General features: G+C 50.8%; 1 protein-coding gene across 2 annotated transcripts in view; it reads right to left on the reverse strand.

Annotated features, from left to right (window-relative positions):
• VAV2 (vav guanine nucleotide exchange factor 2) overlaps positions 1–23,270 on the reverse strand; it is a 151,901-nt gene extending 128,631 nt beyond the window's left edge. For both annotated transcript variants that reach the window (XM_059828639.1, XM_059828640.1), the window contains exon 1: positions 23,067–23,270. In XM_059828639.1, coding sequence (XP_059684622.1) covers positions 23,067–23,270 — 204 coding nt within the window. The remainder of the gene's footprint in view (positions 1–23,066) is intronic.

The following is a 23,270-nucleotide window of genomic DNA, read 5'->3' on the forward strand; positions in this document are numbered from 1 at the left end:
TATGCAAGAGGGATTTCAAAGGAAAAAACTCACACGTATTACAGGACCTACTAGCCAGACCTTGCTTGCAAGCCAGAACGAGCAACCCACCGTAGACGAGCTCTGTTGAGCCTCCTGGGTAATCGGGAAGAGACAAGCATCCATCTACCATTACGGGCAGCAGCAGGAGCTGAACCCGATGCTGCCGGAGCCGCGAGACGGGGTCTGGGGTGCCTCCGCCAGCCAGCGTATGGAGGCTGCTTGTCCCTGGGGACAGGGAATGGACAGGCAGCCCTGAGGTCCCGGGAGTCGCTCGGGGCTTCCTCCTCTCCTCAGTTTTAAATAATAAATGTTTTGTCACGTTTCAGCGTTGGGAGGAACCAAGGATGTGAACAGACAGTGTGAGCTGGAGAACAGGAAGGGCTTTTGTTTTTACCCACGGTTTAACTGAGGCTCATCAAGTTTTCTAGCTCCAAATTTCTTCTGCAGAAAATAAAGCTGAAGCAGAGTGGCAAAAGCAGGAGTAAGGAGTACCACCGCCTGCAAGGTGACAGCCTGCCAAGAGTGATTCAAACACGTGTGCAACGCACAGAAAATTGCTCTGGGTAAACAGGTTATTAAAAAAATCTTAATGGAGGGAAAAATAAAAGGTCTTATAGCTTAACCGCTTCGGTGCTTGTGTTTTGGATACAGGGACGAAGGCTAGATAGACACACGTGCAGACATGCACCAGCCCCTGGAGCTCTCTGCTGAGCATCTGTGCCTGCAGGACAGCCAAACCAGACCCAGGGCTCCGTGCGCACGTTCCCTGTAAGGATAAATTACCGTAACACTCACGAGATGAGAGGCAGGACATCCCCCGCCAAGGAGCGGGAACTTTTGGTTGGCACATGGCAGACTGATCCCAGCCTGAGTGGCTCGTGTTATACAAAGCCCCTGTCATCGCCAAAATGAGATGGGATCAAAAAAGACACCTCCAGCTTCACGCACACTGCAACTGCCTGCATGCTTTTGATTAAGATATCCGTTAGCAGTACAGCCTACCACATATTCAGCCCATCTTTAAGAAGGGAGACCCAGGGAACTACAGGCTGATGAGCCTCACGTCCGTTCTGGAGCGTGCCCCTCTTGGGATCCCTTTCCCAAGGACAAGATGGTAAATCAAGAACAGTCAACACGGATTTAGCAACAGCAAGCCTTGCTTGTCCAACCTGATTGCTTTCTATAGAGAAACAAGGGGGTAGACAGACGAGGCTGGAGCCGTGGATGTGACATACCACCTCCCTTCCGCACCGAGGGACGGCGCTGGCTGGCAGAGCCCCTGCTATCCCGTATCACCCGTATACCAGCCATGTCCGGGAGAAAACAGCTAACAAATCACCTATCTTAAAAAGCAAAGGGGAAGTGGGGGTGGAGAGAGACTAGCTGGGATGAAACGCCCTGCATTATAACTGCCCCCCAGTAACAGAAAATGTCAAACCAAGTTTCAAATGATAAAACCACAACTGGGTACTGGGAACTTCCCAGGCATCAGGAGAAGCCCCATGAGTCTTCAGACTTCAACAGGCTTCACAGTAGGCTCCAAAATCCCACTTGGCGTTCTCTTGATGGCTCTGAATCCATTTCTGTGAATCAGGAAAGGAAAACCCATCCACAAACACAGACATTAACACACATTTTTCTTACTACCTAAAGCGCTCGTACTGCCTTCTGTGATTTGCATTCAGGGTATCAGTTCCTCTCCCTTTCAACATTGCAAGGAAATTAATTAACTGAATAGTAACTGTAAGTATCAGCAAGTTCGGGAGGCCGAGACAGGAAATCTGAAGGTTAACCATCACATTTAATGTATACATTAGATAAAAATCAGAATGAACTTCAATCAGGGGAAGGATGCGGAGGCCACTGGCATTACTGTGATGTTGATTGTTTTGGTTTTTTTTTAAGATTAAAGCCTATATTTTATCTTTATGATTTCAAATTAAGCATTTTTCTCCCTTCTGGAGAGAAGAGAGGGGTGTAATTCCTTACTACAGAATATCAAGCATCATTCCAAATCACTCAAGCCTTGTAACGAAAGCCAGGTGAAACGCAGAAGAAAAGCCACCGCGCCTCGGTCCTGGCATCGTAACTAAAGGAAACCCCGGTTCTGGAAAGGATGCTCTGCTCCGAGCCACAGCAGACGCGGACCTGTCCTAACCAGCTCCACGTGTAGGTGCACGCATCGTGCCTCGCTGCATGGTGTGCGTGCGCAACGCAGCAACCGTCCTCTAACAGCAATACAGGAGCGCGGTATTGCTGGGAAACCGTACGGGGCAGCTATTCCATCCACCCTGCTTCAACCCTGCCTGGCAGATACTCCAATACTTCACAAACCACTATTCTAACAGTCTTGGATGCTCAACTACATCTATATTATTTTCCCCTTTTCATTGAAAGAATGGAAGGTTTGAAACCAAACTGCTCTGATCTACCCTAAAGTGAGATGAGATTCTAGTCAACGGATAAGACTGAGATTTTTGCCTTTTTTGAAAAAACAAACAAACAAACAAACAAAAAAAAACCAAACCCACCAACCAACCAAAAACCCTCAACACATCCAGTGGACACAGCACAGAAGGACAAGCCCCAAAGTATCTATGCACCCAATTTAAACTCCCTGCAGCAGGAGCCAGGTCCCTTAAATCCATTAGCACACGTGGAACCCACAGCCCTTCTAACCCATATTTTGACTCACACAACGAGCAGGAATTATTAGTTACGAGATCCTGGGACATGTGGATTAGAATCGGGGTGGGAGATGCCAGCCGCTGTCCCGCTCCCCGGCTGGGGACAGCCCGGCACATCTTCCCCCAGGTGCCTGGAGCACGCTCGGCATCGTACAGGAGCCGCGTGGGGCTGACGCACCAGGGCAGGCTCAGCATTGGATTTCCAGGTGGATACCCAGTAAAACGAACAACCGTGCGTGCATGCTTTGGGAATGCAGAATTTGGGCTTTTTCCTGGGAGAAAGAAAGGAGGGAGAAGGCAAGTGCCACGAACGCCGTATGGGATTCTGGTTTAGTTCTACAGCTTGTCAATTATCCCAATTCGCACCCCAGGAAGAAAACATGCTAAAAAAAAAAAAAAAAATCACTTTCCATTTCAAGTTATATTTGCAAAGTGGAATTTAATGAGAGACTCCAGCCAAAATTAATGCTGTGCTGTAAGGTTTCCCAAAAGCGTAAAAAGATTTGTTGCCAGAATGAATTAAAGACATCTTTCCGCAGCGAGTAGTGCCGAAAGTTTCAAGCATCAAACTTTGGCAGTCCCGGCACAGGCTCCGAACCTTTCTGGATTTGGGTGCATCCCCATCCCTCACCTTCACTTCAGGGAGAGGCTGAAGCTGAATTAAATGAAGGGGAGCTCCATTTCTGACCCACTTTATTTTAAATCTCTCCCTGAGGATACGAGTATTTCACCTTATCTGGAACATCTGACTCTCTCTCCCAAGTTCAAGAGGCAAAATTTTACTGCCGTAGCGCAGCTCCTACAGCAACTCAGTCCAGTCGCTCTTTTGCCTGATGAAAACAGGCTACAGAAAATTAAGCTACCGGCAACTTAATTTGTAAAGCTGCTTAAAGAGGTCAGATCCGCAGCTCCTAAGAACCACCACCGAGAACGGATCCCAGAGATTACGGGAAATAAGGGTCTGGATATTTCTATAAATTCATACTCGGGGAGTATAACAAGATCCATAGGACCCTCTAATTCCTACATCACACTCATTGCGGCTCGTAACGCTGCTTATCTATTACAGTAGGTGTTCAAGGAACATGTGGACGTGGCACTGTGGGACATGGTTTAATGGGCATGGTGGGGTTGGGGTGATGGTTGGACTTGATGATCTTACGGGTCTTTTCCAACTGTAGTAATTCTGTGACAAGGGTGGACTCAAAGCTGGCATCCGAGGCCAGAAAGGGGTTTAGAAATCTTCCCAAAATCTCCTGTACGTTTCAACTGAATAGTTCCCAGCCTGGGCTTAGCGTTTTTTAAGGCAAGTCCTCCCTTCTGAGCCAGACTAACAGGGACTAACATGCGCTAGCAGGGATATATTTCAGCCTACTGAAAATACAGAAAAACACCATTTTGTTGTTGTTTTGTGGGTTTGGATACTTTTTTTTAAACGATGCTCTGTTAAATGATTTAAATAGAAAGTTTAGTGTGGATATGTAATCACAAACAACACTCCTGTGATTCTGGAGTTATCCCTGATTTACTCTCACTTCAGCAAGAAAACCGAAGTGGAATTTCTCACTGCAAGACAACGAGAAAAGCCAGTTATCTTTGGGAGCTGATTTTTCCTCTCTCCATCCCTTCATTGACTTGGGTCTAGATATTTTCCTAGGACAAGCATTTCCCCTGGAAACAGAATTTAATGATGTATTTACCAGCCAGACATGAAGAGTTACACCAGACAGCCTAGATGAGCAAAGCTTACTCTCCTAATTGGAATATCTAAAATAAACTCTGTCTAACAGCGTAATTGCATTTGCAGAGCAGGGAGCGTTAGGGAAGGTTGCGTTGCTTTTGCTGTGCTGGTCTAATTAATTTGGTACAACTTGATCAGGGCGATAAGGCCCCAGGGACGTGTTGGGCTGGACCATTAATGCTGTATTTCAGCAGGAGGGGTTAGGAGGGGAACTGGAAGCAGCATCCGATTCCTTCCTGGGCTCAGCTGTTGGGCTCCATCTCCTTCCAAAGCCACCCACTCCGCTTCAGCGGGCTGAAAACGATCTGGACGCGAAAGGACAATACTCGGAGCTCCTAATGGGAGAGGATCAATACATCTAAATAGGCAGCGGCCCTAAAAAAGCTCACTGACCCGTAAATTAAAGTTACTTTATTGACACAGTTAAGACAGTGTCAACATGCAGTTAAACGCAGACTCTTCATTTCCCCTTTTTTTGGCAGCAACCCTGTCCTATTTTCCTAAGCGCCACCCAATTTAAGTTAATTTTTACTACTTCAGCTGCATATAAAACTGAAGAAAAGTGATCTTTCTTCTGCTTTCAATTAATCCTTCTCTTAGCAACTGCCTCCAACAACACATACACAGTGTAAGGCGTATGGAGAATTTTTAAGCACAGAATTAAGGTGCAAGAACAAGCACACAGATTTTAGTCAAGACTAATGTATGCTGAGCTCTGCACAGCCCAAAGCAGAAGTTATTAAGAACATTTGTTTAGAAGCCAGCACGACACTTTTTAAAAGGCATACAGCAAACGTTAAGACAGGTCTGGCTGCTGTGGAAATGGCTATGGAACGTATTGGGCTGAGCTGTTCGGAATAAATTGCTCCTATGCATACTGCAACCGAGACAATACAAAGAAAAAAAAAAAAAAGTGAAGGCTACGTAGTATTTTACAGGGCCATAAACACCAAGGGAAATAAAACATCCTTCTCTGAGGTGTAGCTTCCGATGCAAAAAGCTCTTATTCAAAGCAGCGCTTCCTCAAGCTCCACGGAGGAAAGGCTTTCCAGCTGCTGAGTGCCTCTCAGGGAGGGGAGCATAAATAACATTTCATGTAAAGTCATCATGACCCATCACTTCTGGTTTCATTCAAGCAGCAGCCTGTGACTTTTTCTGGACCACGCTCCACCATGAACAGCATTCCCTCGCCAGGACTTGAAGAGTGACCAACATCTGTCTGACGCACATCTGGCAAGGGGCTCGCATCCCGGAGAGGATGAGAAAGCCGAGGCATTGCACAGCCTCCCTTGCTATCGGATGAGTAACGGAGCCTTCCAGGGAACAAAGCCTTTCCACCTCCAGTTTTGTAACTTGACTCAAAACGCACAAGTAGCCCACCCCAAGTCAGCCCATGGTGGTTCTCCCCAGACATTCTCACGTTCAGACCCCAAACCGCTAACTCAAACAAAGTGTGTGCTACCAGCTACAGAGTAGAGACCGAGATCCTGCGTACAGCTGACCCCCTTCGCACGCCTGGCCTCGGGCACCTAGGGGTGTACACACACTTCTGATGCATTATTCCCCAGTTAGGCAGAAGGGATCAAAGAGATTTAATTGAGGGTTTAGTCCTCCTCCGCTCCCAAATACAAAACTCCTTCAATTCTAAGAAACTTTCTTAATATTGCCTTGAATAAACCACGGAACAACAAATAAAAGTTACGCAAATCCACCCACGATCAGAAAAGAAATTGCAGCTCCAGTTTTGGTTTCCAGCCATCTCAACTATTCCTTGGTATCGAGCTTCTGGTCTAACTCAGACACTCAACTTTTGAGCTTTTGTCTCTGCTCCTCACCACAAGGAACGAGCTCTCAGCTGCTTCGTACCCAGCCACAGTCTGGTCAACCACACCTCCGTATCCGTAAAGAAGGACTTCACGGTTACGCAATCGCCGGGATCGCATCCTCCTTCCTCACCGCCACAGCACACACGATGCAGATAGGGCGACGTGAGAGCTGAGAACGGCACCGCTCACATTTCGCCACGGACAACACAAGCTCCCAGGAAAACAGCGGCGCTTTCTTTGATTACCATGCCCAGAAACTGAGCAGGACGGACAGTCACACAGCGTCCGTAAATTACTGGTTTTACCTTGCACCGCTTCATTCTTTAATGAGACCATTTCCTCCATGAGAAGCTGTAAGGTCCCACACCAGGTCAGTGTGCCCCACGGACCAACCCAGCCCCAAATCTGCTCGTAAACCCTGTGGAGGGCTGAGAAAAACCACCTCGGCTCTCTTCTAGCAGCCAGAAGCTCCTCTCCAGCTGCCACCTCCGTTAGGCTATGAAATTAGGGAGCGAGCACGCAACCAGCTCAGCTGGCAAGCCCGAAGAAGGGGCAGCATCCAGCCAAGGGATGCTGTGGAGCAGACGTGGCAGTGGGGATGCTGCGCGGCTCTCCCAAGCTCTCTGTAACTGGAAGAGGATGCACAGCATTAGCCCGGGGCTTTTGCTCGCACAGAAGCGTCACAACCTCTCCCCAGTCAACCTTCCAACACCAGCAAGACTTCCTAGGGTAGGCCAGACGCAAGTCAGACACGTGTCCCGCCTTGTCCTTGTGCAACAGTCTATGGCAGAGGGAAGTGAAGCATCGCACCACGCTGGAGTGTGGAAGGGTCCAGCACCACCCAAGCCTGAGCCCATCAGCCCCTGGAGCAGAGCTGGGAGGAAGAGGAGGAGCACACACCACCCTCCCCTCCCCTTCCCGCAGCCACCACGAAAAGCACAGCTTCGGCTGGAGGGGTAACCATAAACCAAGCAATATCACAGAATCACTAAGGTTGGAAAAGACCTTTAAGATCATCAAGTCCAGCCATGAAGAAAACAAGTACTTGATCACAAAATCACAGCCCATCTGCCCCCCGTCAAACACCAGCGAGGCAGAGGGGTGGCGAGCCACTCTGCCCCACGGTTCTTCTCAGCTACAATAAGGAGACTTCAGTGCTTTGTGTTCCCAAATTATCTGGATAACCTATTGCTCAGGATTAATGTCCCTCTTTGCAAAGGGCCCAGTACCAATTAGAGCTTGGTCCTGGAAGTCCGTAAGTGAATAAAAATAATGCAAACAATAACATCTAACTGTCTGGGGGGTGTTTTTTGAGCACTCATGTCCACTGCTAAAGGAGATTCCTACAGAACCAGGGTCTGGAAGCAGCCCACACCACACACACAGTCCCGCAGCAGTAACTGAGCACTGGGGTTTTTTTTTTAATGATTGCCTTAAACCCACAGAATTGTATTAGCAACACCTTATTTTTGCGTGTTAGATATTTATTTTGTTTTGTAAGCCACCCACAGTAAAGTTCTGCATACACTTCCCAAAGAACAGTGGGAATAACGATCCCAAAACACCCAGGGAGAGAGCTCGGAGCTGTGGCAGCGACACAAACCCAGGCTGCGCATCAGCTCCAGCTCCGTCAGTCCTCATTACCCCGCTATGTCCCAGGGCGCGGCCGCGGGGATGTCCGAGAGCCAAGGAGAACAGGGTGGGAAGCTGAGAAACTGGAATATATCTCCAGCCTAATGGACACCAAAACCATTAAAGCCCAAAGAAAGAAATGAGCCAGAAAGCGTTTCGCCGCTCTCACCCCTGCGCGATACGGGGCCACGGGGCGGGAAAGCCAACCATCGCCAAAAGGCATTTTTTCCAATTTTTGAGTAAAACACTAAGTGGGTGGAGGGAGGAGAAGTTCTGCATTTATTCTTCAGCACTCAAATACATGACAAAGCCTGGCTGCTAACGTGACAAAGACAAAACCAAGCACTTATTAAGTTACCTTGTGCACAAAGACAAGTTAAATACCCCTTTTTGTCTCCAGTTTCCTCCCGTGCTCCATCAAAGAGAGCTCCTCCTGCTCCTGCGCCACCGGAATCAGACTAATAACAGCCCTGCTTGGGTGAATAACGGGTTTCTATGGAGCGATAACACTACCTGATGCCTCGTCTTTATTATATGGGATCTTCACACCATGACACTGTTATTAGGAGAGCCGTCTCTCAAAAAACCTCCAAATCACAGAAAAAAAACCACTCGGGAAGGGGATTTGAGGAGTTCCTCCTTCCATGCCTGCACAAGAGTGGTGGTCAGTGAAACACGGCTTTTCTTTCTGCAAAACCCGGTGGCTACGGGGAAGAAGTCCTCCCCTCTGCTCCGGCTCAGGAGGTTTAATACCCGTGCAAATGCACGGCCTCGTCTTCGGCAAGTTCCTCTCTGCCCCCATGGAATTGCGAAGCTGCTTTACACCTCTTGAAGTTTTACTCTCTCTCCTTTTATTTATACCCAGTTAAACCAGATGTTTAACCCTACTTAAGATTATTTTTTTCCATACATGTAAAAGATAATAGTATTCACTTAGTCAGCTTTTGTTGGTGGAGCCCAAAGCTGAACGCGGGTTGATTTTGCGTTTTTTTCTTTTTATCATTTTACAAGGAGGGGAATTCAGAATATCACCTACTCATTCATCAGTAATCGTCCTGCTTTGCATTTCCCCAAAGTAAGGAAAGCAACAGCTTCCACGCCTGTTTGTCTGTCCTCCCTTAAGAAGAAATTAAATTCTTAAATCACAGGACTCCAGGAGCTGGGTCTTCTGGAAAAAACACCAGGGAAGAAAAGTCACAGAAATACTTAACAACACTGCCAATACCTGCTGGCAACTCAAAGCTGCAGGTCAGGAACCTGCCCGGCAGAGACAGCGGGTGAGCACAGTCCTGATCCCCAGGACTGATGAGGGATGGAGCGGAACCAGCGCAGATGAGCGTGCCCCGGCAGTGCCGACACCAACCTGCACCTCCCGATGACCCCAGCGAGAGCCAAGTTACAACAAAAAGACCTTTATTAACAACCCCCAGACACTCGGCAGGACAAGCTAAGGTGTCACAGCCAGTTTGGGTACCACACACCCACTGGCCTCGCCAGGGACCCCCTCCCCACTTCACCCCGAGCATCCGCTGCCGCTCCTCTTTGTCTTCGCATCTGCTCCAGCCACGACGGAGCTGCTGTTTCACGAAATACCCCCCTGCATTTCAAGTAGCTGCGGGTGGCGCAGAAGCAGGGGGGAGAAAGGGGGAGCAGGGGTAAGGCACATCTGCTCGGTCACCAGCCAGGTGAGCTCCTCTCCGGCTCTGCTGGGTCCCGGACTTGCACCTCTCCTCTCCCTAGTTTCACGGTGCACGCTGAGCTGGTCCTCGCCAACAAGCTCAGCCCTGCACAGAGGTGGCAGCCTAAAAAAACCAGGGCCGAGCCACCCCACACCACAAGAGCCCACTGAGACGCTCCTGTGTGCAGAGCATCCCCATGAGATGCTTCAGCTCTGGATCCTGCGAGCGGAGCATCCCCCATCCAGGAGAGCAGAGCTGTTTCCAGCAGATATCAAATATTCACCCCCACCCAGTAAGCCCAGCTCCACCCAGGCAACAGGACCCATCTGGGGGATTTAACCATGCCAGGGAAATGTAAAGACTTCAAAAAGAACCCAAAGCAGCCAGAAGTACTCTTGGCTTTGGGTGAGGGCTGAAACGATAAAACAAAGGACACTCAAGTCTTAAACGTACATTCAGAGTCCCACGCCATGGCATCATCCTTTCCTATTGCAAAAGAACAGATTTTGCTCACGCTGCCAAAAATCACCAGGAACTATGAAAATGCAATGAGGCTTCATCTTCCATCAATAAACTCTTTTTTTTTTTCTATAGAGACTTTCACCCACCCCGGCAGCTGTATGCTAATTCCCCCTCAGCACTGCTTTATTATCACTTGGAACAGATGTTACAGTTGCTCTAAAATCTGGAGGTTACAAAAACTATTAACCTAATCTGGGCGCCAGGCTGAGGGTTTGTTGCGGGGCGTTTAGCAGCGAGGGGAAGGGCTCAGCACCGTCCTTCCGCCGCGGCGGTCGGTGGACGCCGGCAGCAGCACGGTCAGCAAGCCGGACCAGGCTTTGCTCTCCCTGCAGCTAAGACGGCCGCTTCTCCATTGCGGCACCCCAAAACCAATCAATAGCAATGACGGGATCGAAAACTAATTGATAAGAATAACCCCAAATGTTGCAAAATGAAGATGGAGAGATCAAGGGAAAAGATGTGATTTATAGGTTCGTTTCAAAGACTCAGGGAAATTAGCTACAAGATCCCCGTGGGTTTTAAAAACTTGGGGACAAATGTGGATGGAGTAACTTTTTTTTTTTTGGGGGGGGGGGGGGGGGGGGGTGTCTGGCTTTGTTGGGGTGTCTGTGCAAACAAGGTCGTTTCAACCACAGATAAATCCAACTGCGAAAGGTTTAGCATTCCCCATGGAGCAGATTTCTCCAGTGCAGCCCAGTGTGGCTCCTGGAGTAATTAATGCCAGAATCTATTTATGACCTTTGAATAAATGGTTCTTTTCTGAAGGGAAAGCTGTTAAACACGTTAGCAAATATAATTAAGAGGGAAGGAGGGGGATGACAAAAATCTGGAATTAAATCTCTCTCTAATTAGAAATGCTTCTTGCAACAACCTGGCTCAAACAAACCCCGCTCTCAAGCAGATACTGTAGTTTCATTAAAGCTTCCTCATTATCCTTCCTGAGATAACCGGGCTGTCAATACAAGGGAAATTTATTTCTAACCTTTGTCACCCCTAAGAAAAAAATGTTTAAATGTTCCTCCATGTGGGTAAAGCTCGGCGACGTGCACCCGAACACGCCGAGGCTGTAAAGCCTTCCAGCAAGGCATGAGCGCAACTTCTCTACAGCCCGGCTCGCCTTTCCCAGCCAGGGCTGCTTTATCACGGCCGCATCGCTCCTCCTTCACCTGCCTCCCAGCCACAGCTCATCTTGCAAGGAACAGGTTTTGCTGCCGATAGCTCGGGACATTTGACCAAGTTTGCCGTGTCTCGGACTAAGTGCTCATCAGGGAGACGGTGATTGCATCACGCGGAAAGACGGTGGGCAAAGCAGGTGGGAAGCGGCGGCGATTAAAGCTGGGAAGCCCCTTGGAAATGTCCTCGCTCCATCGGCGTGAACATCCCTACTCCTGGCCGCTTTGGAGAAGCCAAAACTCAACTGCTGTACGAGAAAGGGTAAAAGTTAGATAACAGGTCTGCACTGCTATCCAGCACCCAGCCCTTGCCACTGTTAATGTGACAACGCAGAGGGCAGGACGAGTCACATCTGGCAAGATCCTAGATGTGGTGTTGGTTTTTTTTTAATTATTTTAGAAGGCCCATCAAAAACTCCAGTTTTATGTAAAAATATTTGCGCTCAAGTAATACATTCTCTGACATCTCCAGGCGGTTTCACAAACAAAAGACGACCTACGCAGCGAGATGCTCGGTGAATCATCGCGGTCACAGGGAGAGGTGCGCAGGGGCAGGCGGTGCAGGGATACCTCCCCGGGAATATCAGCTCCCAGTACAGACCAGTCCTGGGCAGACAGGGCAAGTCAGCAAACCTCAGAGCAGCACTCCCATTTCACGTCCTGCAACTTCGTGCAGAAAAATCCACCCTTTTTGGAGGGAGCCCAGAGCTGGGCAGGCAGACCGCACGCCCAGCCTTCCTCCCAGGCTGCTCGCCGCCGTGCCGGCTGGCTCCACGCTCCCGGTCCCTTGGCGGTATTAAGTTCTTAGGTCTGTTTTGTTGCTTGAAAACTGCCAGTTTTGCTAAAAGACACCTGCGCCCATCTACAAGACGGCACATCTCCCCCAGCTCATCCTGCAAGCATCACCCGAGAGCTGGAAGCCGCAGGCTGCCACCAGCACCATGATAACACTTAACCCCGCAAAAACCCGAGCGCTGCCATCGCTGTGACCATCCTGCTCGAGACCTTGTGGGCTCTGCCCAACACCGCTTGGTCTGGTGCCAGATGGCCAGTTACAAAGCCACGTTTCACCGTGCAGAGCAAGCATCTGCTTCCAGAAGTGGCGTTGAAGGAAAGCCCTGCGTCCAGCTCGCCCGTCCCGAGGGTCAGCGGGCTGAGCCTGGAGCCACGCTGTGCTGAGCGGCTGCTGCTCCAGCAGCAATTCCCACAGCCCAAAACCCCACAGCACTGTTAAAAGAGAGATATAGAAGTTGATCTATAAGGGGGTGGGGGGAAGCATAAAACTCTTCAAAGTAACATACTGGGTTTACTAGAAAAGTTTTTTGTTTATTTTCTATTTAAAGTCACAATTCTCCCACAGTAACATAAGACTTGCCTTTTTTTTTTCTTCTCCCCTCTCTGAGGCTTACCAGTGACCTTCTCATGTGAGTGATCTTCCAAGAAAGTGCTTCCCATAAATGCCAAGGGTCTCGATAGGCACACAAGTCTGCCCCGAGGCTGTACACATTTCCTGTCCTGGGGACATGCCATGCAGCCTGGGATTTCCAGTGTTTAACACACCCCAGTTCTTTAAAAAACTATGGTTTTTTATTTCTTATATATATCTCCTATTCTTGTTGCTTTTGCCACAGAGGTGAGCCCAACCTCTCAGGAACAGGGCTCTGCTTTAGGGAAAACCTACATCCTTGCATGAACTCAGATGCTCCCAGCCCAGCTGCAAACACTTCAAGTACCTTATAAACCCAAAAGGAGCCAAACAGCCTGTCCTGGAAAGCAAAACCAGTTTATATAGCACATCTCACTTCAGAGCAGCCTGGGCGACGCGTGCTCAGCAAGGACACGCCAATGGGTCCTGCGCAAGGCATTGCCACGGGGCTTTCCCGCAGGGACGGTGGAGCTTGTCCCATCCGCAGCTCTCACCCCACACCAGCCTCGTCGCAGAGCACGGGGGACGCCGTGCTCCTGGCTGCTCACGGCTCGGGCATACGTTTGTTTTCCATGCGGCTGAATACTTTCGTCATGCACTGAGTTCAGTGGATTTCACAGATAATTCTGTGTTTGCAGCAGTAAACACAAATCACTTCTCCCGCTCCTCCCCTTCTTGATCTACAAGCCTCCTCTGTTCTCTCCTCAGCCCCTTTCAAATACCAGATGTTCCATTTAGCTGTAAACCACTATAAAACACAACAAAAGATATGAATGCTATAAAAGGGCCAATTTACTCCCTCCTCCATCAGTACTGAAGCGTATGCTTGAAGAGAAAGAGTAAATCCCCTCTATGGGAACCTTTTAACCTTCCCCCTCTCCCCGTTTATCAAACCCCGCTCGTTCGCAGGCAGAGCTAAGGCCCCGATGCAGGCGAGCGCAGGCAGCTGCCCCACGCCACAGTCCCCGATGGAGCCGGGGCACGGCGCGAAGCTCGCTGCCAACCGGAGGATTGCACGGCCCGGAGAGGCACGAATCCCTCCTGACCCCGCCACTCTCATCACATCCAAGAGCAGCCGTCAGCATCTCCCTTTGCCAAACCAGGTTCACCACCCGGTCAGCTGTCAGCACGGACTGGGAGAGAGCACGGAGCCGATGCCGGTCCTGACAAGGGCGCGCAGGGCACCGCGCAAGACGGGAGATGCTCCCCAGGTCCAGCAAGCCTGACAAATTCAATCCTGAGAAGTCAAGTGGCATCGCAGCAAATAAAAGCTGATTTACAATTGGGTCTCTACCACGGGCAACGCTACAGAGACTACTGACGGGGGAGTTTGCTAGATCACACCACCGAGGAGCCAAACGAGCAGAGCAAGTCAGGATATGACTCAGGCTGGTGGCCTTCCAAGGAGGCGAAGGAGGACCTTCCAGCTGAATCCTTGCTGTCCAGACGGGGCAGGCCCACGGGTTACGAAACAAGAACAACAGATTTCGCACTATCTCTTGCCACCCAAGCAACAGTGTGTTGGGCAGAAGACAGACAATAGGCAGCCGGCATCCTTTGTTCTGTGCTGGGAAGGGCTTGCAGCCCTCACATCAGGTAGAGCCAACTGCTTCGGGGACTTCAGAAGAAAAGGGCTCTCAAAACTAGAGATGTTCCAAAACACGTTCTGCAGGGCTTGTTAAACAGGTTGGGAAATGTGATGGCCAACATACTACTACTCTTCAGTGACTTCTCCTGAGGATAAGTGATTTTTCTTGGTTTGTTTTTGGGTTTTGTTTTTTTTTTTTTTTTAAGAGCAACAGGGCTTTGACCCTACACACAGATTAGCAACCTAACCCATCTGCACCTGTATTTTTTCCAGTTCTTTCTATGGTGGAGTCCTTCTGGCTTTTGGTAGAGCAGCAACGCTCTCCGACACCACAGGAGAGGACACAGATGGTCCAATTACCTGTTATAGATGTATCCCTGTGAAAACCTTTCCAGTTAGGGCATCTTAACTAAACCTCACCATTAACATGGACTGGACCCAACAGGTCTGAGCGAGTCCAGAATGGGATCCCAGTCAAATATCCCCAGAAGCATCAGCAGCACAAAACACCCATGCACTGAGAATAAGCAGATCACAATCACGGGGCTCAGCAGCTGCAAGGTCACCAATAAACCCAAGCTGTAAGAGACCTGGGCAGCGGGTGCTCAAGCGGCACGGTTTTGTTATGCACGCAGCTCCGTACTTTACTTGCTGGTTTGGCCAACCTCCACCTGCAGCCAGCCCCAGCCCTGCCTGCCCTTGGGCTGCAAACACGGGAGGCTGCGAGCCATCGTGGAGGGTGGAGGACAAGGAGTGGTTGCCTTCGAGTTGTATCATCAGATGAAGCACAGCCCTGAGCTGCAACCAAAGAAAACATAAAGGGGGGGGGGGGGGGAGTCAGTTTTATTAGAAACAGACCTTTTTCCAGGCTTTTTCTTGAAGTGGAAATACAACACTGGGAAAAGTAATTTCATTAATGCCGAGTTTGAAGTTGTCAAATGCAGACAGTAATTAGTAGTTGGCCTGTAAAAGAAGGTCCTTCCCCCTCCTTATAAAAGGAGCATCGGAGGGCACACAGCTTAGAATAAGGAAGCAGGACACAGCACGGGAGTGGCAGGTGAACCCAGGAGGCTGCCATACAGTAACAGGAGAGTCACCCCAAGGACGTCCCCAAATTAGAGCCCTCGGGCTAATCCCGACAGGAGAGCTGGGGGTGACTCACGGCAGGCTGGCAGCGGGGACACGACCTCAGCACTCACCGAAGCGGCACCGGTGAGCCCCGCGGGTCCCGGGATGCTGCACGGGCAGCTGGGCAGACAGATGGACTCAGCATTAACGCGAGAGCGGGTCACCCTGAGGGGGCACCCAGCAAGTCTTTGGGTGGGATCAGAGACCTGGGAAGCTGCGCTGATTGCCGAGAGAGCAGCACAGGGTCCATTTCAAGATCGCTGAGATTCCAAGGGATCCCACTGATGTCAGGGGTAGTGGGAGGAAGGGGTGGTGGAGGGGAAAAAGCTGCTGTGCCACTCAAAGAAGGTGGATTCACGCTTTGAGTGCAACTCAAAGAAGGTGGATTCACGCTTTAAAAAAAAAAGCAGAGCCAGTCTTCACTCCCCAGAGGTGTTGCCAAGCCCACTGTACTTACCCACCTCCACGATCCCTCCATGTGAATCCTCTGCACCCCAACACGCACACCTCACACATGCGGTAAGCCCTCCACCCCCTCATTTGCACTGCGCCCTAAATCGATGGGATCCTGGTGCTCCCACCCCAGCTGTGCCCAGAGCACCCCGGCAGCCCCAGCACGTATTGCTGGGATGTGTGGGATGAGCATAGCTGAGAGACTTCTAAATGCAGGCTTAGGGGGGTCAAATGGACATGTATTGCAGGGAAAAAGCTCAAACACTGGGAGAAAAAAGGTTTGTCTCTTTAAGAAGCAGATCAAAAATTTGCCCTCAGGTCAGTCTGAAGCAACATTTCTGTCAGCGCCAAAAATCAGGTCCCTTCTGGCTCCAGATGAGCTGAAGAAAGCAAAGGGTCCGCGGCACCGGCCAGGGGCTCCCCACCCAACAGCCACGACACAGGGTGATGGGTCAGCACCATCCCGCAGGGCATGGGTGAGGTGGTGACGCTCAACCCTTCGGTATAACCACAGCCCCAGCACACACCTTGCTTGATCCAGCCTAAACTTCTGCAGCCCTAATTCCTAACCCAACTGCCTCACTCAAACGCAGCCGCAGGAGTTAAGCGTCACAAGTGCCATTGCCAAAAAATTGCCTGTTTCTCCCTGGAACCGAGCAACAAGGTACCCCGTTTTCTTGGCGGTACACCCAGCACGAAGGATTGCCACCAAGAAGGATGGACAAGTCAAGCATTTTTTACAGTTCATCAACATGCTGTTGAGATAGAAGGCAGCTTCCAAGCCCAACTTGAAAAGCGACCAAATTGCCTGGTTTTTTGGCTTTGTGTTTTTAAAGGCATCTATTCATTCAAGAGTCTGTTCCTGCTAGGTATTTAATGCAGGTATTTAACTGTCAGCAATCGGTCAAGGCGGAGGGGGAAGTTTTCGCTGCTTTTCATGCTTCTTGGCACAGCCAGCAGAATCCATCTAACACTTTCCGCCTTCTTCTGCCCCAACAGAATACACATGAGCCTTCAGCTGCAGGTTCAGTTACATCTTACAACCTCGCCAAACAGCAAAAAAGAGGGTACTACCTCTAGCTAACGCAAGGTTTTAGGCTGCTCTTTGACATGCAGGAGGCAGGAAGGGGGGCTGGGAAGAAAGACTGCAACCCGTCCCTATTTGCAAGGGGCTCACGAGTTTGGCCGTACAAGACAGAGCACCTTTTTTCCCTTTGTAAAGCTCAGCACATCCAAACGGGAAGTCACTGAGACACAGTAAACAGTGATATGTAATAAGGCCATTTTTTATAGCCGTTTTTGGAACAGAACTCAATTTCAAGAAGCAGAGAGTAAATAAAAAGCCAGAGGAGCTCAGCAGGGTAAATTGGAGAGTAGCTATACAGACCTTGCTCAAACAACCCACCTACCCAGTCAGCTCTGATAATACTGAGTTACATTGAACTACTATCGCGACATATGGAAGTAATTACAAGCATTGTATCTATAAAGCCTTCAAGCAGCACATTAAAAAGTCCCAAAGCCTTGTGAATAACTACTGGTACCAAATACGCCAACGTGCCTTCATCTCCCATATACCTGGGGGAAGCAGTTGCTACAAACCACCTGCTCCCAGTTGTAGGCACTCATTTGCCAGGACATCATCAATAAACAGGACTGTGGTACCGAATTATCGCCATTCTTCATAAAAAACAACAGCCATCAAGCCATCTGACAGTTCAGTCAGGTGTAGGGCATTACACCCATCAACCGAGGGACGTCAGTTGTCTGCGTGCTTCCTTAATAAGAGCAAAACACAGCGGTGGGCAGCCAAGTCATCACGCCAATTACGTTTGCTGTGTCTCATCAGTCTCAAGAGCCCTAATAAAAACCTCCAGGCGCTGCAGACCGAGATGCATTACCTCTAGAGAGATGTCAATATGCTTCAAAATAAGAATCCTTAATGAGCTGACCATTACTGCTAACCTAAAGTCTGTGCACACACAAATACGCACATTAAATATGTGGCTGCTTCATTTCAAGTATCGAGGAGATATTGAAGCAGGAAAGAAAAGGAGTATATATATATATTTAGCAGTGTCCAGGCCAATCTTAAAGGAAGAACGAATGCAACATGATATTAACAGGGGTCCTCACCTTACAGCAAACCACACGATCAGGCCCTAGAAGTGCACAACTGCGTCAGTATAGGTACCAATTTCCATCTGTCTAAATCCACGGAGAAATGTCAATGTCACGGCAGGTAACGCTGCAATAGTGTGCTCAGCCAGCCAGAACTGTTAGGACATGCAGGCTAACGGAGATACACAGCACTTTCCCCCAGAAAGCTGCCCTACCACCGCCATCCCCTGATGTTCACACCAGCTTTCCATCAAAGTGGCTTTCTGAGTCCCATGTGGGTCAGGGACCCGGGCACTGGTTGGGAATCTGGCTGACCTACCCAGGTTATCCAGTGACTCAAGCACAACTGGTGGTCGCGCTCCTGCAGTTTCTCCCTGGCTAATTATTGCCAAAGAGCCAAGGAAACAAGAGCAGGGTTTGGACGGGGGCAATGGGAAGATGAGGCGGGAGTTTGGGGGGTTACTGCTTTTTTCTTAGTTGCTCTCCCTTGAAGGAACCCACATTTCCTTCAGCTGCAGAGACTGAGGAGCAGAAACGCTCCTGGAGCCGGGCTGGAGGGCAGAGCGCAGGCTGAGACCCCTCGGATATGCTGGCGACGGTGTCAAGCCCCCCGCCGCACCTTGCACACTGGCTCACTTTCCCCCGCTGCTTCCCAGGCACCTGCGATCCAAATGCTTTGCCAAGAGGCGTACATTTCCATATAGCCCTCCACAGCATCACCACAAGTGCCAAGAGGTTGAACCAGGTCCGCTAGACACCAGGGGAATGAAGCCGGGCTGCTGGCATGCCACCGGAGAAAGGACAGTGACATGGCACCCTGCATCTTCCATCTTCAGGGATAATTCCCGATCAGTCCCCCACCTGCAAAGGTGTCCAGCACAGCTGATCCAGCCCCCGTCAGGTCTCTGCCCGCAGACCTGCCTGCACAAGGCACACTGCCCGAGCGGGGAGCAGCCTGCAGCAGGGCTCACCCAAGCTTCCCTACCAACATCTGTACACATCCAAGTCCCTGTCAGGAAGGATTAATTTTATCTAAGACAAATGTAAAAAAAGTAAAAAAAAAAAATTAAAAAAAACACAAATAAAACCCACACCACCAGATGTCAACCTCACCCAAATGCGCAACTTTTTATTGCGCATATTATTTTTTTATGCCTCACCATGCTGAAACACAAGTGAAGAGTCATTTAATTTGTATTTGACCAGAGACTTAACAAAATTACAATTCAAACCTAATTATCGATGAAAATCCAGAGCTCAGAGATGTCTACCTTACTCACAAAAGGAGCTTGGGATGCAAGAGCAGCTGTACCACCCAGTGCCAGAGGACTGGAAATTCGTGCCAGCTACAGGGGAACGGGGAGAGAAGCGGGGTTCTGGAGACGGCTCCGTGCGGGGATGGGGGAGAAATGCCATACTGGGAGTTCTGCACAGGGGACTGGGATTGCGAGCCTGAGGGGTGCTACATTTGCGAAGGACATCTTTATTTGCATCACACTCTCTCAGTTGCCTGGCAAACCAGCTTGAATTACACCCCCCAAAATCCAATCACGGTAATAGACATAATGATCAATAAATACCGAGGGCAAATACACACATCCCACTTCCCAACTCTCCAGAAACGGCCTCTACAGCAAAAGCAATTAGCAGAAATGAAGTTTCAGTCCGGGCTCATCAAAACTGGCCTCACGTCCACTAAACTCTCAGAAGAGAGCTGGGCTTTAAGACTTATTTTCCTGCTTCATTTGTTAGCCTCTGTGGAGGTTCAGTAGCTTTGAGTCATCCCACCCTGCCAGGCGCTGCCAAGCTCTGACTCGGGTCGCTGGAATTGAGCGTGAAAATAAAGCAAACTTGAGATCACAGCCTAATGAAGCTATTTCACTATTTATTTCAACGTCAAGTAGCAGCATCAAGTAGTAAACTACTGCTGTGCGGCCAGCCCGGCCATTTCAGCAGCCTGGTTTCCCTGCCGAGCAAGCAGGGGAAGGTTTTAGGAGGACGATGGACACCAGTTCACCTCTCCACAGCAGGGAGCACAAGTCCCTGCAGACCTCGCCATGCTGCAACCAGGACCGATGCTCTAACCTCACCAGGCAGCACACCTTCGACGGCTGCGGGTAAAAACAAATCAGCACGGAAGGGGATAAAAAAAAAAAAAAACAACCCACCAAACAAATGCACAACAGTGTCTGGATCTTAAAGCGTTTCTTCGCAAAGAGATGCTATTTCACCTCTGGCCTTTGAAATGATGCTCACCTTGGGCAAAAAACTGTTTCCCATTACACACCTGCACAAGCCCATTTAATTCACTGAGAAAGGTGGGTGACAGAATATTACTGGGTGTTTCAAGTCTAGCGCAAGCGTCTTGCCCCCTGGCATTTTGACTGAATAATAATAAAAAAAAAAAGAATCTCTGTAGTAAGGCAGACGGCTGGTTAGCCAGCCCAGCCAGTCCGGCAAACTGCATTTATCATCAAAAACAACCTCTGAAGTTTCTAGGCACACTCCGTCTTGCACAGCCCTCCTGCCCCTGAGCCTGAACGCAGCGCAGCTGCGTGACAAAGATGGGTTCCTACACTCTTCTTCTGAGATTTGGCCCGGAGCGACTAAACTGCTCACTGATAGCGGCAGCGAGGCTGCGGCACGGCGGGGACGTTTGTCCCCATCCCGGCTGGGCTCAGCTCCCTTCCTCTCTCCTCCCCGGGCTGCCAGCGTGGCGGATGCACGGAAGGTAAAGAGCAGCAAGATGCCTCCTGTCTTTAGCTACCCTGGGGGAGAAGCCAGATTCCCAAATTCAGGAATTGCCAGAGACACACCAAATACATAAGAGCAAGAATAAGGACTCCAGTCTAGATTGATTTGGGTCCCATCCCGGCCGAGGACGGGCATCGGCTGAGCCTCGCCAGAGCATCCCCTCCCACGCCAGGCGACGGCTCCGCGCATCCCCGCCGGCTCGGCTTTGGCCAGGCTGTGCCGGTCCGCTCCGACAAGCGGCTTCTCCCTGAGGTGACCCCCAAAGCCATCCGATTCAGCCAGTTCCCTTCACGCTCCTCCTAAAGCCAGGAAAGCAGCCAGGTGGGGAGGCAGAAAGGAGTTTCATTCAGGACAGCTGGGCTGTAAACTCTCACCTCCGGCAAGCGACATGTGCCTCAGTAAGGGTGGCAAGAGCTTCCTTTCCAAACTACAGCTGGGATCTTCCCTAGATGGCAGCTACCATTTTTAAACCCATTCTTAATTCCCCGCAGGGCAAACATTGATGCACAATTAGGTTTGTAGGGCTATAATATTTCCTTAGAAGAAAAAAAAAGCATAGAACATGCTGAGAATGGCATAGTGAAAAAGCACCACTGCCTGCATATCTACAGCTCCAGTGCGACAGTTTATATTTGGAAGCATCAGCTTGTACGGAAGACAGTTTGATCAGTTTATAGCCTGGAAAGCTAAGAGGAAATCTCAGAGCATTGTTCCACCCCGGGAAGAAGCGTCAGGACGTGTTGTTATTTACTGAGCGCCAGCAGGTCTCACGCGCCAACGCGAGAGCTGACACGGGCTGGTTTTCACCAGCCGGTTGGGGCTTCCCGCCCCGGTGCTCTGCAGAATCAAGGTCCCCGACTCTGCAAGCGAGCAGCGACATCCTCGCCTTCGCTCCCCAAAGCGCGGCTCCGAGTTTCGGGCCCGAACGCCTCGCAGGGCTGCTCGGGGCTACCCGCTGTCCTCAACCACAGCGCCGTCCCCAGCGCACGGGGTCACGTCTTGCTGGGCGAGGAGGCCGAACAGATAAAAACCACCGCTGCCCTGGAACGGTGGAAGAAAACTTTGGCGGAAGAAGGGAAAGGCATTTGCCAGATAAGCAGCGTGCTTGCACAGCACATATCCAGCGCTCAGGTTAACACTGCACATTATGTACCTTTGAATGCTTCAATAAAGTTAAACGGAGCCTCACGTGCCCTTGCTACTGGGAAATCTCCCTTCCCTGTCACCACCAAAACCTGTTGTTGTTCAAAACCAGAAGACAAGTTTACTGTCCGCATATCAGCGTGTGGGGCAGGGCGGACACAGTGCCCCGTTTCATTTGTTTCTAATTGATTTCACTTCCCATTTCCCATGCAAATGCTGCACGGCTCGGCTGGCAAAAACACAAGCAGAGCATTTCAACCCAAACCAACCGAGGCTGATGCTTATTTTAATTTTTTTTTTTTCGTTTGTTTAAGCCTGCTTCCACCAAAACAGCCAGAAACTGCCAACACTCCCAAGGAGGGAGCCCTAAAGCTTGAGGGTCCCCAGACCCGAAGGCCGTGAGGGGAGCGGGCAGGCGGGGGAGCCGGCGCAGCTGGGGCCGCTGAACCGGGGCCGCTGAACCGGGGCCGCTGAACCGGGGCCCGAGTCACCCGCTGCCCCCGCGCAGCTGCGGCTCAGTCGGGGCAGCGGCCCCGGGAGCCCCGGGGCGGGGACGGGCACCGCATGGCCGCGCTCTCCGCCCCGCCGGGCTTGGGACGGCCGCGCACAGCACCGGGGGTTGGGGTGGGTTGCTTTGGTTTTTTTTAATTATTATTTATTTGCTTATTTTGCTTTTAATCCTTCCGGCCGAAGGGCCGTCCCGCAGCCCAGCACCCCCCCGCACCGCCGGCTCCTGCGGCACATCAAAGCCCAACTACCGCCTCGTTAGAAACCCCGGAGTGATCCCATCCCCTCCTCCGAGCCGCCTCGTTTGCTTTTGTTTCGCGATGACTGTAAACAGAAGGGGGGAACGTTTCTCTCCCTCTCTCCCGGGGTGGGTTCTTCTCCGCCCCGGAGCCCATTCCCGTGCGGCCGCCGCTGCCCCCCCCCGCCCGCCGGGGCACGACCGGCGGGGAACCCGGGAGCTACAGACCGGGGCGGGGGGGGCTGAAGGGCAGTCGGGGGGGGCCGAAGGGCAGTCGGGGGGGCGCTGAAGCAGCCGGTCTCCCACGCCCCCCCTCCCCAAACCCGCTCGCCTTCACGCATCCCACTAAGTTTTGCGAGCGCAACACCCGCAACCGGGGAAGGGGGTGCCGGCGGGGTTCCCCCCCAAACCCACCCGTCCCCTCCTACCTGGGACATCTGGGGCCTGAAGTTGATGTCCTTGAGGTCGATGGAGCCGGGGGAGAGGTTGTGGAGCAGCTGGCAGAGCAGCACCCCGTCCCGCAGCGCCTGCGCCAGGTCGAAGACCACCGCCGAGGGCCAGACCACCCGGTGGTTGGGGGGCAAAACTTTGCAGTCGATGAGCCAACGGCCGCACTGCCGCCACTCCTCCAT

This window comes from Gavia stellata, chromosome 24 (assembly GCF_030936135.1).
Source record: "Gavia stellata isolate bGavSte3 chromosome 24, bGavSte3.hap2, whole genome shotgun sequence".
Lineage (NCBI taxonomy): Eukaryota > Metazoa > Chordata > Aves > Gaviiformes > Gaviidae > Gavia > Gavia stellata.